At 37.9% G+C, this 16,865-nt stretch overlaps 2 protein-coding genes across 3 annotated transcripts in view; one reads left to right on the top strand and one right to left on the bottom strand.

Annotated features, from left to right (window-relative positions):
* The window catches only part of LOC120779062 (regulating synaptic membrane exocytosis protein 2), a 414,623-nt gene that overhangs the window by 301,694 nt on the left and 96,064 nt on the right, over positions 1 to 16,865 (bottom strand). For both annotated transcript variants that reach the window (XM_040111195.1, XM_040111196.1), the window contains exon 2: positions 5,334 to 5,442. The gene's annotated coding sequence lies outside the window, so the exon portion shown is untranslated. The remainder of the gene's footprint in view (positions 1 to 5,333; positions 5,443 to 16,865) is intronic.
* LOC120778340 (pepsin-2B-like) lies at positions 523 to 16,778 on the top strand. Its single transcript, XM_040110132.1, has 3 exons — positions 523 to 678; positions 15,552 to 15,676; positions 15,749 to 16,778. Exons 1-3 carry the CDS (start codon positions 523 to 525, stop codon positions 16,776 to 16,778), a joined length of 1,311 nt encoding a protein of 436 aa, XP_039966066.1.

The following is a 16,865-nucleotide window of genomic DNA, read 5'->3' as shown; positions in this document are numbered from 1 at the left end:
AAAATCTCATAGCTTTAACTCAACACCAATATTTTGATAATGAATTTAAGTTTTGAAAACTCTAAAGGCTTTTCAGCAAGTTCTTCTAGAGCTCTTTAGTTAATGGTTCATAATTTAAGAACTCGTTTCACTTAAAAGCTTATCACATATATTTCATTCGACACCAAAATCTCGATATTAAATTTAGATTTTAATTTTTTTAAACAAAACTTATAGAACAGTTGAACTCTTTTACTCTAGATCTTAGTGGAAAATGACCTATTGAAAGAACATGAAGGACGAGGCTGTTTGGTGACAACCTATGCAGATACTGCTGCTTTTATGCTTAAAGGAAAGTCCGTGGATACAAGTTAATACAAGAGTACAAGTGTGCCTCAATGTAGTAGCTAGCTGGGAGTAAAGAAGTGGCTTAGTGGTACTGTGCCATGACGTGTGTGTCTGGTGGAGTGCGGTTCTCATTAGCATCAGCAGTGCACTACCTACAGCACTAACGATGGCACTTAATGCTATTCTACATATACCATGCCTGTCAAACTTCGGAGAGCTGGACACACTAAACGCCTTAAATGGGAACATTCCGAAATCCTCTCGCACTTCAATTTCATCGCTGATAACTTGGACCACTGCTCCGTGAAGCCCACATCCAGCGGCATCTTTTCCACGCACTTACCTCCGAAGGTAAACAAAAATATAAATATACTAGAGGACCCGTCCACGCTTCACTGTGGCTGATACATAGATAATACTACTACTACCATCTATATGATTTCTATTGGTTGGATTATAACTATTAGTTAATGAGATATAGCATTTTTATGAAGCAACTTGTGTTAGTTTTTAAAAAAATGGATCATAAGGCATTTCGAGTGTTAATAAAGCATTGCTTTTTGGGGGAAAATACTGTTGAATTTGGGCTCAGGGAAATCCACCGATGAAAAGATATTTGCTAAGCTTAAAGAGGTGAAAGCTCTGTGCAAAGTGGGTGCCTCGCAAGTTCATAATCCTACAAAAACAACGAATAACTGATTCTGAGAAGTGTTTGAGTGCTCTTCAATCGTAATAAAACTGAATTTTTGAAAAATTAATTTAAAAAACATTTTCCAGTGGACCAAATTGTGAATCTAAACCATCCCCGAATTTCCTTAAACACACACAAAAAATTTCATCAAAATCGGTCAAGCCGTTTAGGAGCAGTTCAATTACAAACACCCGGTCAGAAGATTTATATATATAAAGATACAACGGGTTTTTTAATAGGGACGCTGCACAAGCAAACTACGCCACATCCCTTCCCGCTCTTTCGACAATTATCTTCAGTAAAGTTTGCCATTTCATCGTGGAAAGATGTACGATCCAACAACGAGTCAAAATTATTAAAATTTACTACCGAAATTCGCAGTCAGGGACCTCATCAAAAGAGCGCAACGTCCAATTTATGATCGTCATAATCATTCGGTCCGATGAACAATTGAGCGTCTAGTGGCATTTGAGTCCACAGGCACAGTACAAAATGTTCCCGTACCCGTAGTGTCGAGAATATTTTTGCCGCTAACGCATCAATTGAGGAAGACCCTAATCAGTCTACCATACGTCGTTCTCAAGCGTTGGGCATCTCTGTCACTGCGGCGAATTTTGTGAAAAGATCTTGTCCTAAATCCTTACGAGATCAAATTGACGCAAGAACTGAAGCCGCTTGACCACCAGAATCGTCGCATGTTCGTGAATTGGGCTGAGCAACAACTTGAAAACTATCCGGATTTTCTTCGAAAAATCATTTTCAGCGATGAGGCTAATTTCTGGCTGAATGGCTTTGTCAAAGCGCGCAAAAAATGCATTATTGGTCAGTTAGCTATCCACACGTACTCCATGAGTCACCATTCTTCTTCTTCTTAATTGGCGTAGACACCGCTTACGCGATTATAGCCGAGTTAGCAACAGCGCGCCAGTCGTTTCTTCTTTTCACTACGTGGCGCCAATTGGAAATTCCAAGCGAAGCCAGGTCCTTCTCCACTTGGTCCTTCCAACGGAGTGGCTAACGCGCAAAGGACCATAAACAACATCACAGAACATTTCCGTCGAAAACTCGCAACGTCGACTCATCCGTTGTTGACATCGTCCAAGACTCTGCACCATATAGCAGGACGGGAATTATGAGTGACTTATAGAGTTTGGTTTTTGTTCGTCGAGAGAGGACTTTACTACATAAGTTATTTGCAGCGAGTGAAATTCTCGATATGCTTTGTGCAAATGAATAGGAAAACAATGAAGCATTCAATGAAAATAATGTTAGGTATTTATCGCTTTTTGTGTGTTCACTTACCTACACACAAACATATATGTACATGTGTACTTAAGTGCTTACACATTTGTTTACATAATAGTATACAATAATAAATGCTCCATTAAAATAATTGATTTCGATGCAAGTAGCAGTTGAAATGAAAGGTGCACGGATATTTTATAATATAAAGAAACACACACATATATAAACAAATATAATAGGTACATTCATTACTCTATAGACACATATACGTATGAATATATACTGATACTTAGTATGTGTGTAGCCGTGAGTTTAAAATTTATGGCATCGATTACAGTGTGGCGCAACGCCTGCTTACATATTGAGAAGTCATGAGGCAATGGAAGGCGCAGCCGCAGAGCTTGAATGTGCTCGTTGCTAAAAATAGCAGCGAATTTCCAGGAAAACGAAACGAGAGCAATGCAAATAATCAAATGAAATGAATGCGGGTTGTTAAGCCGCCTACGCACTTTCGCAGAGCCAACATGCTACAAATATCAATCCTTCACAATCACTGCCTGCAGCGAGATATTTATACGAATATACATACATATATAGTACATATCATACATTAATGTGAGTGTACAAAGAAGCTCGTAAAGTTAGCCTTCGTGAGCAAAAAAAATAATTTTTTTCCACATTATTCCATTATGATTTCATTGTGTTAGTTAGCGTTTCACTGAAACAGTTCTTTCTCATTCACGAATAAAAACAAAGTGTTCTCTACGTTAACTTCGGCAGCATCGAAGCTATAAAAGCTTTCACTGGCGCATTTTTTAGCTTGCTGCATTGCATAGAACTAGATTTTCAGAAGGTTGAAATGTAAATAGTTTTAAGAATTTACGCAAGTTTTTTATCAACTCTTGGCTTAAATTTCTCGAGGTGACCAAACGACTTCGTCGCCGCAAAGTTCATCCGTTTCCCCTAATTTTGTTTCAATCATTAAAGTGTAGCTAAGCTTTCTGTTCTTGATTGTATTTGTATAATTGAATTACAAGGGCGAGCCAGTCAGTAATTAACCTGCAAACGAAAAACCCAAATAATGGGTTGTCAAAAGAGTCTTGCGGTATTTTTATTGATTTTTTTTTATTGAAATTGAAATGCATTTTTGATGACTCATGCCCAGCTCTTGACCGATGCTACGGCTGCTACCATGCCGGTCTCTTTCGACCAATTCAGCGATTTTATCGCAACTTTCGACGACAGGCCTCCCGGAGCGTGGCGCATCTTCGACCACCTCTACACCAGAACGAAAACGTTGAAACCATCGTTGTGCGGTGGAAATGGAAACTGTATCGGGTCCATAAACTGCACAAATTTTATTGGCGGCTTGAGATGCATTTTAGCCTTTATCGTAGTAGTACTGTAAAATATGCTGTATTTTCTCTTTATTTTGCTCCATGTTTGCGACGCTATAACTCACGAACCACTTAAAAGAAACGACATCAATCAAACACGTGTTAGCGCATGAAACGAGCTTTCCAAAAAGGTATAGCATGACCCGATGCGACGAATAAAACTAGAACTACGCGCTTTCAGCGCCAATTAGCGAAAATACCGCAAGACTTTTTTGACAACCTATATATTTCGGAAAAATGCCGATTGTACAAATTGACTCTCGGTGGTGGCGATAACCTTTTCATAACGACACAAATATCTGCCCGAAGAGTAACTTTTTTGGAAATGAGGAATTCGCAATGAGCGAAATATGAAGAACACGTTGGATGAGTAGGAAGTTTGTTGAGCTGATATATTTTGGGAAGACCACTTTATTCTCTGCGGTCATCAGCATCGTCGAAAATCGAATTGCGACCACGTCGAAACTCGTTAAACCATCGAAGGAGAAGAGTCGCTGAGTTTTCTTTAATTTTCACATATACTTTCGAGCATCTATTCAGCGACCACTAGCGCTCCTTTTCATTTCTCCAAAATATGCTGACATGTTCGATTGTTTATTATGAAAATAATTTACGGGCTGGTTTAATTTTGAAAGGTTTAATTATTACACCTATAGAATAAAGTTATGTGGCAATGTTGTAGGTAATGAAAAGGTCCGTTGGAATGATTTCGGTGGACATTCTGGGTTCGAAACACATTCTTGCTCGACTCGTTCCGACAAAGCTAAATTTCTCTCAAAGAGAGTGCTGTGAAAAGGTCTCTTTGGATATGCTTGATCGTGCGAATTCTGTTCCCACATTCATGGAGAGCATTATAACTGCGGATGAGACGTGGGTTTATGAACGAGTCGAAATCAAAAAACAACACGCCAAAACCACTCAAAAATCAAGGTGACGCTCATTTCTTTTGACAATATTCGTGGTTTGGTGCATCATGAAATTGTTTCGGAGGGACAGAAGGTTAATAAGAAGTTCTAATTTTTCTTTTGACCGGAAAGTGTGCAAGAACAATTTATGGATTTTAGACAATGATTGTGCACCATCGCATCGAGCCACGATTTTGAACGAATTTAAAGCCAAAAATGCAATGAATGCCATCGATCAACCACCGCATTCACCACATTTGGCTGCGTGTGATTTTTTCTTGTTCTCCAAACTGAAAATGGCCACTCCGTGGAACCCGTTTTCAGTCAATCGAAGAGATAAAGCGAAATTCGCTGAAGGGGCTGAAGGTTATCACAAAAAGTGCTTACGAAAAGTGTTTCGAGGACTGGAAAAATCGTTGTTATACATATGTGTATTGCATCTGGTGGGTATTACTTTGAAGGCAGCAAAACATATATTGATGAATAATTAAATATTTTGCGCTTTATTTAAATTTTCCGGATACTTTTTTGTCACAATGTATGTATTAGTTTGTATCAGATTAAAAACAATGTCATTAATATTAAGACGAAATCTTGTCATTTCATAGCATTTTTTTCTTTTCGCAAATAAAAAATAATTTATTAATTTGCTTTTTTTTTTTGTTTTTTTAATTAGAAATGCATTATATAACAATTATTTGAAGCACTAAATGCGATATCTGCAATATATTTTAAGTACTCCGATAACATCGTTTATAATCTACTTACCTCAGTGATTGTAAGCTAGGCCGCAATAGCCGTCAAAAATCATTTTAGGCGCAATCAATTAACGGAGATCACACAAACAAGCTGAGCTGCCTTATCATCTGATAACTATCTGCAATAAAAGATAAAAAGGCAAGTTAGGATAATAGCTGGGCGGAATTAGTTGCTTCTTAAACGTTCTACAATAAATTTAGAGCAAAGAAGACTGATTTGCCTTGAGGCAAACATTATCAGTTTATTTAATTGCACTTAGCTGCTGATAAATTTATTGCATATATGAAAAGTTAGTGTGGTATTTTAAAGATATATAGTAGGTATGTTAGAAAAGGGGCGTGTTCCGAATTTCGTTTCAATGATTATTGACATTTTCCTGCCTGAATTGGATTAGATTCATTTTGAGCACTTGAAATTTACTTATAACTGTTCTGTCGTCGGCGAGCCAAGAAAATTTATTGACATTATCAATATTATCCTCTCTACAATGAACTCAAATAACACTGCTCTCCGCACACAATCCTTTACTTAATCAGCAGTGTGTACGAATAGACACCCCACTTACCTGAGCATGCCTGTCATTTTGCCAGCCAGGTAAGCGCTGTGCAAATTCACAAACTTGGCATAAATTGTCCTCGCAATAGAGGCACGAGCACAAACACGGCAGCTGTGAGTGAAGTGCTGCTATTTGCCAACTCAAGGAAGAGCACACCACTCAGTAAATACCTCGTTCACTCAGACGGCGAGTAGGTGTCGTCTTTCGCAGCACGGCATGTACAAGCTCACACTATTTTAGAGATTTAGCGTGAAATTCCCCCAACAACGTTATTAACTTGTTAATGAAGCGTGGAAAATTCTTAGATTTGCTTTTAATAAAGTGCGCTAAAAGCCGAGCAAGTTTCACTTGGTGACAAAGGCATTCTACGAAAGAAATTGAGAGTGTGAGATAATGCAGACAATAAGCTGAGGAAGTGCTGGCTCCATGAACTGTTTAGATTAGTTTGATAGTTTTTATATTAGCTTGTGAACAACATAACGGCTTTGTGAAAACAGTTTCCAACATGTTGCTACAAAGTACATATAATAGTTTTGCTCACCTCATAGATGTCTGATTTATTTTACTTCATATATACAGATTGGCGCAAAATTCAGAAGATTGCCAGAAGATGGTATAAATTTTGCAATTGACCTCTAATGTCAGTTTTGTTTTGACATTTGTGTAGTAAACACATGCGAAATATACGAAAATAAACTGTAGCCACTGCGTGCCACAATCAACATGCTGAAGGATGCATTTCCCGCACGCCTAATCTCCCGTTTTGTCGATTTGCACTGGCCAGCAAGATCGCCTGATTTGACCGCTCTAGACTTCTTTTTGTGGGGCTTTTTGAAGTCGCGGGCTTATGTCAACAAGCCTCAGACTCTTGTAGGTTTTAAATACATTATCCGTCAAGAATGTGAGGACCTATCGCCGTAAGTTCTGGCTAAAGTGATGGAAAATGCCATAAAAAGGGCTCAAATGACAATCAACTGTGGCGGCGGCCATTTACATGATATCATATTCTCGACTTGATGTACAAAAATTTAAAAGACCAAATAAAAATAATCCACAAGCAGAGTCAAAGTTTTTCATTATCCAAAAAACATCGGAAGGTAATTTTTGCGCCACCTGTTACTTGTATAATGATTTAATGTGATGAAAATAATATACACAAGGTGTGTCGCAAAAGAAACAGCACCGTTAAAAAACAACAAAAAATTAATATTTTTCAAAAGTTATATTTTTTTATTCAAAGTAGTTTCCTTGTGCTTCCATACAGCGTTTAGCCCGGCAGTAAGCATTTCAAATGAGTGTTTAAGGTAATTTTTCGGAATGCTCTTGAGAATATCGGTCGTCGCTTTTTGGATAGCTGAAATGTCCTGAAACCAGTGTCCTTTCATGGGCAAATGAAGTTTTCCAAAAAGGCAAAAATCACAGGGTGCCAGATCAGGTGAGTAGGGTGAGCGATTAATGGATAATATAGAGTTTTTTGCCAAAAAGTCAAGAACAAGCGTCGACCGCTGACACGGCGCATTATCGTGCAATAAGCGCCAGTACACTGCCTCACGGTATTGTGGTCGAGCACGACGAATGCGTGACAAAAGACGCTTCATAACACCAAGGTAAAACACAGCATTAATCGTTTGCCCAGGTGGGACGAACTCTCGGTGTACAATACCCTCGGAATCGTAAAAACAAATCAGCATTGTTTTTATTTTTGACTTCTGAAGACGACCGACTTCTGATCGTCACAGAGGTCCTCACGACCTTCTTGGAATCGCTTAAGCCACTCATGCACATTACTACGGGATAGGCACTGATCACCATAAACTTTTTTCATCATTTGAAATGTTTCAGTAAACGATTTCCCAAGTTTAAAACAAAATTTAATATTTGCTCCTTGCATTTTACGACCGATGACCAAAAGCTGCTGTCACTTTTTGATCGATAACATCGATTGTATTTATCCTATTGTTATAAAATTTTTACGAAATGTCAACAAGAGATCAAACCTTTTATATCATATACACACCAATAGGTGGCGCCACCAGAAACGGTTATATTTAAAAAGTTCTGTTTCTTTTGCGACAGACCTTGTATGTATTCAAATGCAGTTTCATACAAAGGTACACTAGTTGAGTTTTTTTCGGCGAAACATAACGATATCATTTCTCATTATGTTTCTGGCGGTGTTTGGTTTGCGTCACGTACACATTTGCTCAATTATAACATCAGTTGCGTTGGGGCGTGTGAGCATAGCCAAGACCAAATAAACAATTTTCGAGTATTTTAAATACCATTAGCTATATTAAAAATTAAAATCGAAATATTTTTTATGTTATAAGTGGTAAGTAGAATTAGAAAGACTGTTTTTTGTGAAGCTATTTCACATCGTCTTTTTTGGTTTTAGAAAAATGAAGAAAATTGCTGACTCTATTAAAAAAAACTGTGCTTTAATGGCTAAATGAAAGGCTCTCATATCGGCAAGTTGCAAGTTTAGCTGAAATTTCGTTTGGGTCAGTAAAAAATTTTTCAAATTGTCATGAAATATCAGTACCAAAACATCGATCTGGTTGACGATCCGTTTTAAGTAAACACGATAAACGAACTATTAACCGTTTGATGACCTCGCGAGCAGTAAAATCAAGTACGGAGATTCAAAGGAATTGGATAACACAATTTTCTCGCATGACTGTACACCGCGAGTTGAAAAAACAAACGTTTAAAGCCAGGCCCAAAATTAAAAAAAAACTTTGCTTACAAAAAATCATCATTATCTACGTCTAAAATTTGCTAAAGCGCACCAAAACTGGACTCCAGAACTGCGGGCGAATGTATTTTGGACAGACGAAAGCAAGACTTATCTGCATGGAAGACGGAATACATTACGTTTGGAAGAAGTCATCCAACTATTACCAGCCGCGATGTCATTCCAACACTCAACGAATTGAAACTTTTGAATTGCCCCTCAAAGTCGAGATACTACTCCTATCGAGAACCTGTGGTTAAAAAAAACACAATTAAGCCTATCCACCGAAAACAAAGGCGAAATTATATACAAGATGTGTAGAGGTATGGAACTCCATCACTAAAAAGAATGTGAAGATTTAGCCAATAGCGTTCCCAAGCGGATTTTTTGCTGTTGATCGGTCAGATTATATATCCGATATCAGATTTTCCAATAGCTTCTTGACGGATTCAATCGCAAATGGGTGTACTTGATTCCGTTAACAATCTGAAGGAAGATCTCCGATTTGTAATGAGGTAGATTTTCTGCTTATGTCCAAAACACAAAAGTAATTGTTATTACTGTAGATAAATAAAAGTAATGGTCAAAGACTGTTCAACACTTGGATTTTTGACAAAATGGCGGCTTCCCTAAAATAAGTAACTTTTTGTAAAAGAAAATTACACTAAGAGTCACTTATAAAATAGAAACTTATAACAAAACTCTTATTTCTTCGACCGGTGCCCAACAAGACCGTGTAAAATTATTAAGTCGATCGGTATAGCCGGACATTTTCAGAGAAAATTCCCTCACCGACTCTAAAAACAGTGTTTAGAGAAAAACTCGTTGAAAGTTTTCAGAACCGATTACACTACTCAAGTTAAGAAACTCTTACGAATGCACTCATATCTACAAAACTATAATCCAGATCAAACTAAAACTTTCTGCGAATATTCTAAAATATATGTGCTTTCAAAATATGCAAAAACCAAACAATTTATTTTTTAAATTTCTTATTTATATTAATGAACGTAAAGGGTTAAAGTTAACACTTCGTTTTCCCTCCGAAGCGCAGCAGCAAAGAGTTTTTATTTCGTTGATTAAGCAGCTCTAATTTCACTCTAATATTAAGACTATCTATATCTAATGATATGTGTGCATGACAAATTTGGCTTTATTATATTTACAAAGGCGAGAATTTCAATTTAACCTAAAATAAATGCGAATGTATTTTTCTGTCTAGGCATATTTATCATAGCGACTTTAAATAGGGTGCAAACGCACAAACGGCTCTCGAATTATGTAAATAATATGACAGTCTGCACATAACCACTCTCATCTCCTTTCACTTTACTTAACTTCGCTGATGTAAATATGCCACGAAGAACCAAATACTTATCATTTAATACAGTCATTCACCTACGTACAACCTTCATACACATACACACACAAGAACATTAAAAAGTTGCGCATATTTACATTATTTTTCTCATCGTTAACTTTTATACAAAATCAGCTTAACTTTGTGGCACACACAGTCTGCAAATGGCACAATCTTCATATGTTCATTTTGAATGTGCGTGTGTGTGCACTGTCCTGTTATATAGCGTTGTCATGCAAATCATGCCGATTGTGATTGCTTGCATAACGGTATATAAAATGATAACGGAGTATATATCCTGTTATATGTGTTTGTTGCAGATTTTGTGTCTAACCAGCCACGGGGCGTATACGTAACATTTGTTTGAAGTGAATTCGATGGCTGTGACTGGCGAGTGTATTGCTGTTTATTCAACCTTACTTCACCTCTCCCTTTATAACAACTTTTTATTATCTCCTTACTTTTGCTTGACTAACGGTGTGTCAACTTAAAGCTGTTTTTCATCTGCGTGAAGTGGGGGATTGCTTTTCACCCATTCATTCGCCCTGAATTCCCTTCTCGCTGCGTTGAGTGTAAGCTGAAGCTGTAATGTTTGCTTTTATTGTTGTTGAATTAAATCTTTGTTCACATCAAAATAAAAAATAATATATATAGGCATGTTCTGCAAATCGTTTTCGGGAAATATTTTCACATTTTCCGTTTTCAAATCGTTTGACATGTTTTGTAAGTCGCAACGTTTTCGTCTTGTTCGAATAACGGCAAATCATTTTGTCGCTCTGTTCTGCAAATCGAAATCAATACAATTTTCCGATTTCATATTCGGCAAGGTAATCGATAGCGATTTGAATCCAAATCAACGAATTGCGAGGATTTGTGGAATTTTTCCGGCCGTTGATGGGACTTAAGATTCCCGATGTTTTGGGGCAGAAACATCTTCTAACGCTGGTGAAGTGGAGGCACAACGTCCACAGAAAAGCAGGAAAGCCGAAGATACATACACCAAGAGCAGTAAAAAGATAACGACTTTCCGAAACTCAAGATTCGCCCCAAAACGTGCACGCGTTTACAAATGGTTTCACCGTAGCTACTTACACTTTTTTATTTTAGTTTTTTATTTCTTTTTTTTTCATTGCCATTGTTAACATTAAACAAGAAAAAACGTTAACTTCGGCTGCATCGAAGCTAATATACCCTTCACAGGTGCATTTCTTTTAGTAACTATGTGTCCAGTTTGTATGGAAGCTATATGCAGTTAACCGATCTGAACAATTTCCTCGGAGAATACATTGTTGCCTTAGATAATAATCTATATCGAATTTCGTGAATATATCTCGTCAAATGCAAAAGTTTTCCATACAAGAGCTTTTTTCCGATCATTCAGTTTGTATGGCAGCTGTATGTTATAGTGGTCCGATATCGGCAGTTCCGACAAGTGAGCAGCTTCTTGAAGAGAAAATGACGTTTGCAAAATTTCAAAACGATATCTTAAAAACTGTGGGACTAGTTCGTATATATACATACACACGGACAGACGGACGGACAGATGGACAGACAGACGGACATGGCTAAATCGACTCAGCTCGACATACTGATCATTTATATATATACTTTATAGGGTCTCCGACGATTCCTTCTGGGTGTTACAAACTTCGTGTAAAACTTAATATACCCTGTGCAGGATATAATAAACTAACGAACAATTTGTTTTGCTTATTGTATAATATAAAATAGTTAATGGTGCTCTGCGTATAAATTGCAGAGAGTCTGGCTACTGTATAAGGTGATACGGTCTTTTGCGGCTAAGCCTTTCTTTCCATTTACTTTGAGCAACAAGAGCCCTGCCTTCAGTGTTCACATGGTCAGAAAGTCTTTCCATATGAGATTTTGCATATTTCTTGATTGATGCGGCAACTGAGTCAATTCCGAGATCGCGTTCGAGATCGTTACTGCGAAGATACAAAGGCGCATTGACGGTGCATCTTAAAACTATGTTTTGGAGTCGCTGGATGCCATCCCATAAGTCCAAACTGGTCTGAACACCTGCTTGTAGACAAGAATTTTGTTATAATGGGTTGTCAAAAAAGCCTTGCGGTATTTTCATTGAATTTTTTTTTTATTGAAATTGAAATGAGTTTTTGATGACTCATGCCCAGCTCTTGATCGATGATACGGCTGCTACTAAGCCGGTCTCTTTCGACCAATTCAGCGGTTTCAGCGATTTTATCGCAATTTGCGACGACAGGCCTTCCGGAGCGTGGCGCATCTTCGACCACCTCTACACCAGCACGAAAGCGTTGAAACCATCGTTGTGCGGTGAAAATGAAAATTGTATCGGGTCCATAAGCTGCACAAATTTTATTGGCGGCTTGAGATGCATTTTAGCCTTTATCGTAGTAGTACTGTAAAATATGCCGTATTTTCTCTTTATTTTTCTCCATGTTTGCGACGCTATAACTCACGAACGACTTAAAAGAAAGGACAAGCAGTCAAACGCGCGTTAGCGCGTGAAATGAGATTTCCAAAAAGGTATAGCATGACCCGATGCGACAAATAACAATAGAACTACGCGCTTTCAGCGCCAACTAGCGAAAATACCGCAAGACTTTTTGACAAAATATTATGTCATTTTTTCATCGTGTGGTAGAGCGCATGTAAAGAGTAGGTAGAGAATGGTTCCTAAAACGCTCACCTGTGTAACAGCAGCTTTTATTTCCTTTAAAACATAGTACATATCGCCATGTTTTGTTAATTCGAAAAATGTTCCGATAATTATAATAATTTTAAAATATTGCAATATTCTTTCGGTAAAAGCATTTAAATTTTGTTTATGAGCGCGCCTTGGCAAACTTTATCAAGGCCTTAGAAACGTCGTGGAAAACGCTCGAGCAAACTTTGTTTTCTTCAAAGGCATTTTCAATGACCCGAGTTATTCCATGTACTTGGTGAATAGTGGAGTGATTTTTGCGAAAATCAAACTGATGCACCGGTATCAGATTCCTCTCTTCAATTATGTTGTTAAGACGCAAAGAGATATGGGCCGATGCGAAGTCATGCGATAGCTTACCAGGTTTATTAAACATAATCACCTCTGCAGTTTTCCAATAAATAGATGCGTATTGTAGGTTAATAGTGGCTTTCATTATAGCAGTAATTTTACTTGTAACGTTTTGAGGAAACTGTTTCAGTATTTCGCTGGTGATAAAGTCAAACCCAGATGATTTTTTAGACTTCAGTTTTTTTATTTCTGCACATACCTCATCGTTAGTAATTAGAGGAATTTTGGTATAATTCTCGTAAAAATGTGGTACCATTTCTGCTGCACTGGATATGTCATATGTTTTAAAGACACCTTCAAGGTATTCCGAAAAAAACCATTTGCTTTCTCTTTACCGCTCTTGGCCCATGCCTGGTCTGTTTTCTGATTGGGTGATGCTGAGTTACGGGTCGAGAAAATTTTTTGTACACTTCCAAAGTGAATAATCATTCATATGGTCATCTATCAATCATTCTATGCACATATAATTAGAAGAAATATGATTGGTAATAAAAAAAAATTAATAAGATCTGGTATTTTAAGTGTTGGCCAGTAAGTTGGTGATCCTGTAGACAATTATACTGCACCCAGTCATCTGAAGAGTTGTAAATAACTCTCTGCCCCTTGTGGTTATAAAGTCTCGAGCCTCAGTAGATATGTTTTATAACCGTCACCCATTCTAAATCGGTTTTTATGTTTATTGTTCAGTTCTATTTTATTTGATGTCTTGGGAGACAAGTTGTCGACACTATCTATCGTTATCGTGGTATTTTATGTTGCTTCTTAGGATAATGGCAGCTCCTCCGCATGTACAATTATTCGGATGCATTGCATGATTAATTTCAAAGTTTCTGAATTTAATGTACGTTTGCTTGCTAAAATGGGTCTCAGATATCAAGCATTCATCAGTTTTTTCAGTAACGAGTATTATTTCTAGCTCATTTTGGTGTTTAGCAAGGCCATTAGCGTTCCATAGCATAACTTTTAAGAATTTGGTCATATTCATTTATTAGAAGAATTTAGTCATATTCATTTATTTTTTTGTACTGCTTTTTCGAGCTTATGAAGCCTCTTTTGTCCAGTGCAATGATAAACTCATTTTGATTTGTAATCTTTCCCAAGATTTGTTGGAGTATACTAGCATCATTTGAACAAGTGTTCTCTTTTACAACTGGCGAAGAGGTTAGCTCTATTGCTGTTGAAACTTTATTTTCAGCAATTGGTTGGTATTGTGTTTTTTGGGAGCCTTTGGCTTTTTTGTCATCCGAGCTTTAAGTGATGTATGTGAGTCATTTTTGTTTGTACCAATTCTTTGGTCACGATTCATGCAGTTAGCAGTATGAGCATCACCACAGTTGCAGCATTTTGGTTGATGGTGATCAGGTTTTTGACACTCTGTGGTCTTATGCTTTCCCGCACACTACACACATCTTGCTTGCTTACCACAATAGTTGTGAGTATGCCCATACGTTTGGCACAATTTGCAATGTGGTATGAACTTTGACTGATTTACAGCAACTTACATAAGTGCCATCAATACAACCTATACCTATCACTTCTGGTATTCCAAACTTTTAGACAGAATGGAGTTTTGCTTTTCTGGAATTAGTTTCTCACATTTGAAGCTTAATCCACTGCGTGTATAAAATATTTTCAAAAACATTAATCATTTCGGATAAAATTTTGAATACTGTGCTTCTATCCAGAGCAATATCGATATCCTTTCGAACTGAACGTTTATATGAATCTTCAGTCAAAAACCTAAGACTTGCCGCCGATTTTATAAAACTCGATGTGGACGTTTCTCTAACTAAAGGTAGATCGTACGAATTGTTATTTCGGTTCCGAATTGAAATCACGCGATTAAGAGAACATGCTTGATATGTAAGTATATATAAATTGCTTTGTTGATTATGAAACCAATGGCCAACGGCTTGCATCCAACGGAGAATATTTTGTTAGTTTTGTTTTCTAGCTAAGTTTATGGATATAAACAATTTCTTACGAAGAAACATTTTTTGGTTCTGACCGATTAGCTTGTATCGAAACTATATCTTATTCGACTCAAAAATTTGTACGGAGATTGCACAACTGTCTTGGATAACAATCTATTCCAAATTTGTTAAAACAGTTTAAGTAAATAGAACCTTAATCTTAGTATGCGCATTGAAAATGCGCCAATGGCGCCAGAATTTTCTAAACAATTAATAAAGTTATTTTTGCTCACGTACACTGTTATCATTTTAAAAACAATTATACAAGCAATCAGCATGGTCCTTTACTATATCAGATATTTTCAACTGCAACAACCAATAATATAAACACGAACTTCACTGATATGCTTGCATGTATAGTTACTTACGCATATACTTAATTAAAGATAGAGACACATGCAACTCGTGTGACCATAGCTTCGAGAAATAAAAAACACGCAGCGCTGTAATCTCGGAATTACCCAAAACATGCGCCAACTTTTCATTTTCCAATAATAAGAAATAGTTTTATTAATAGATTTACCGTTTTGTGCGTGCAATTACCAAAAGTTACGCACACCGATAACGCGTCAAGATAAGACGCCGCGCTGTTCCTATAAAAGCGACGGTCCGGCAATTTTCGACACACTTGTACCCATCAACAGTTGTCACACGACCGTGATAACACAGTTAGAGTAAGTTACTTAGGCTTACTCATTCTAAATAAGTATTGAAAGTATTTCGCATTTCTGACCATTTGCGTCCAGAACCAGAGCATCTGTGAAGGCCGAGGCGGCCTACTTGCGTAGCAAATACAATATACCCGGAGCACGCAGCGCCACTGTGGAATTGGAGAATGAATATAACTTTTCTTACTATGGCAAGATCACCATCGGTACACCGGCGCAAGACTTCCTGGTACTCTTCGATACTGGCTCATCCAACTTGTGGGTGCCATCATCCAGCTGTTCCAGCAGCGACGAAGCTTGCCAAAATCACAACAAGTACACCTCGAGCGCTTCCAGCACTTATGTGAAAAATGGTGAAAGCTTCTCCATCGAATACGGTTCCGGCAGTTTGTCCGGTTTCTTGTCGGAGGATACCGTTAGCGTAGGTGGACTCAGTATTAAAAAGCAAGTTTTCGCCGAAGCTACAGCAGAGCCTGGTGACACCTTCGTTGACTCTCCTTTCGATGGTATTTTGGGTATGGCCTTCCAGTCGATTGCCGTTAACAATGTTGTGCCACCTTTCTACAACCTGTATTCACAGGGTTTGGTCAGTGAGAACTTATTCTCCTTCTATTTGGCCTCAGCTGGTACCTCCACTCAGGGTGGTCAATTGATTTTGGGTGGTTCAGATTCCAGCCTCTACCAAGGTAGTCTCACCTATGTGTCCTTATCCGAAGAAACTTATTGGCAATTCAGTTTGGGTGGTGCTACCATGAACGGACAGGTCTTGTGCAGTTCCGGTTGCCAAGCCATCGCTGATACTGGCACCTCACTCCTGGTTGCCCCATACAGCGCCTACAACGCATTCGTGAACATCGTTGATCCCGATGGTGATAGCACCGTTTCCTGCTCGTCGGTGGACAGCTTGCCTGATATTGACTTCGTCATTGGTGGTGTAACCTTCTCTGTACCGGCTTCAAAATACATTCTTAATGAAGACGATCAGTGCTCACTTGCCGTCAGTTACATTGGTACCGACTTCTGGATCTTGGGTGATATCTTCCTTGACTTGTACTACGCCGAATTCGATTTGGGCAATAGCCGCATCGGTTTCGCCCCAGTCGCTTAAGTTGATTATATTTTTATTTACCATTAAATGATGGCTTTTAAATAAAAATAAAGTTAAAGTACCATTTCGCAAATTTGTTTTTTGGTG

The sequence above is a fragment of the Bactrocera tryoni genome, chromosome 5 (assembly GCF_016617805.1).
Source record: "Bactrocera tryoni isolate S06 chromosome 5, CSIRO_BtryS06_freeze2, whole genome shotgun sequence".
Taxonomy (NCBI): domain Eukaryota; kingdom Metazoa; phylum Arthropoda; class Insecta; order Diptera; family Tephritidae; genus Bactrocera; species Bactrocera tryoni.
This window is presented reverse-complemented; position numbering and strand designations above follow the sequence as displayed.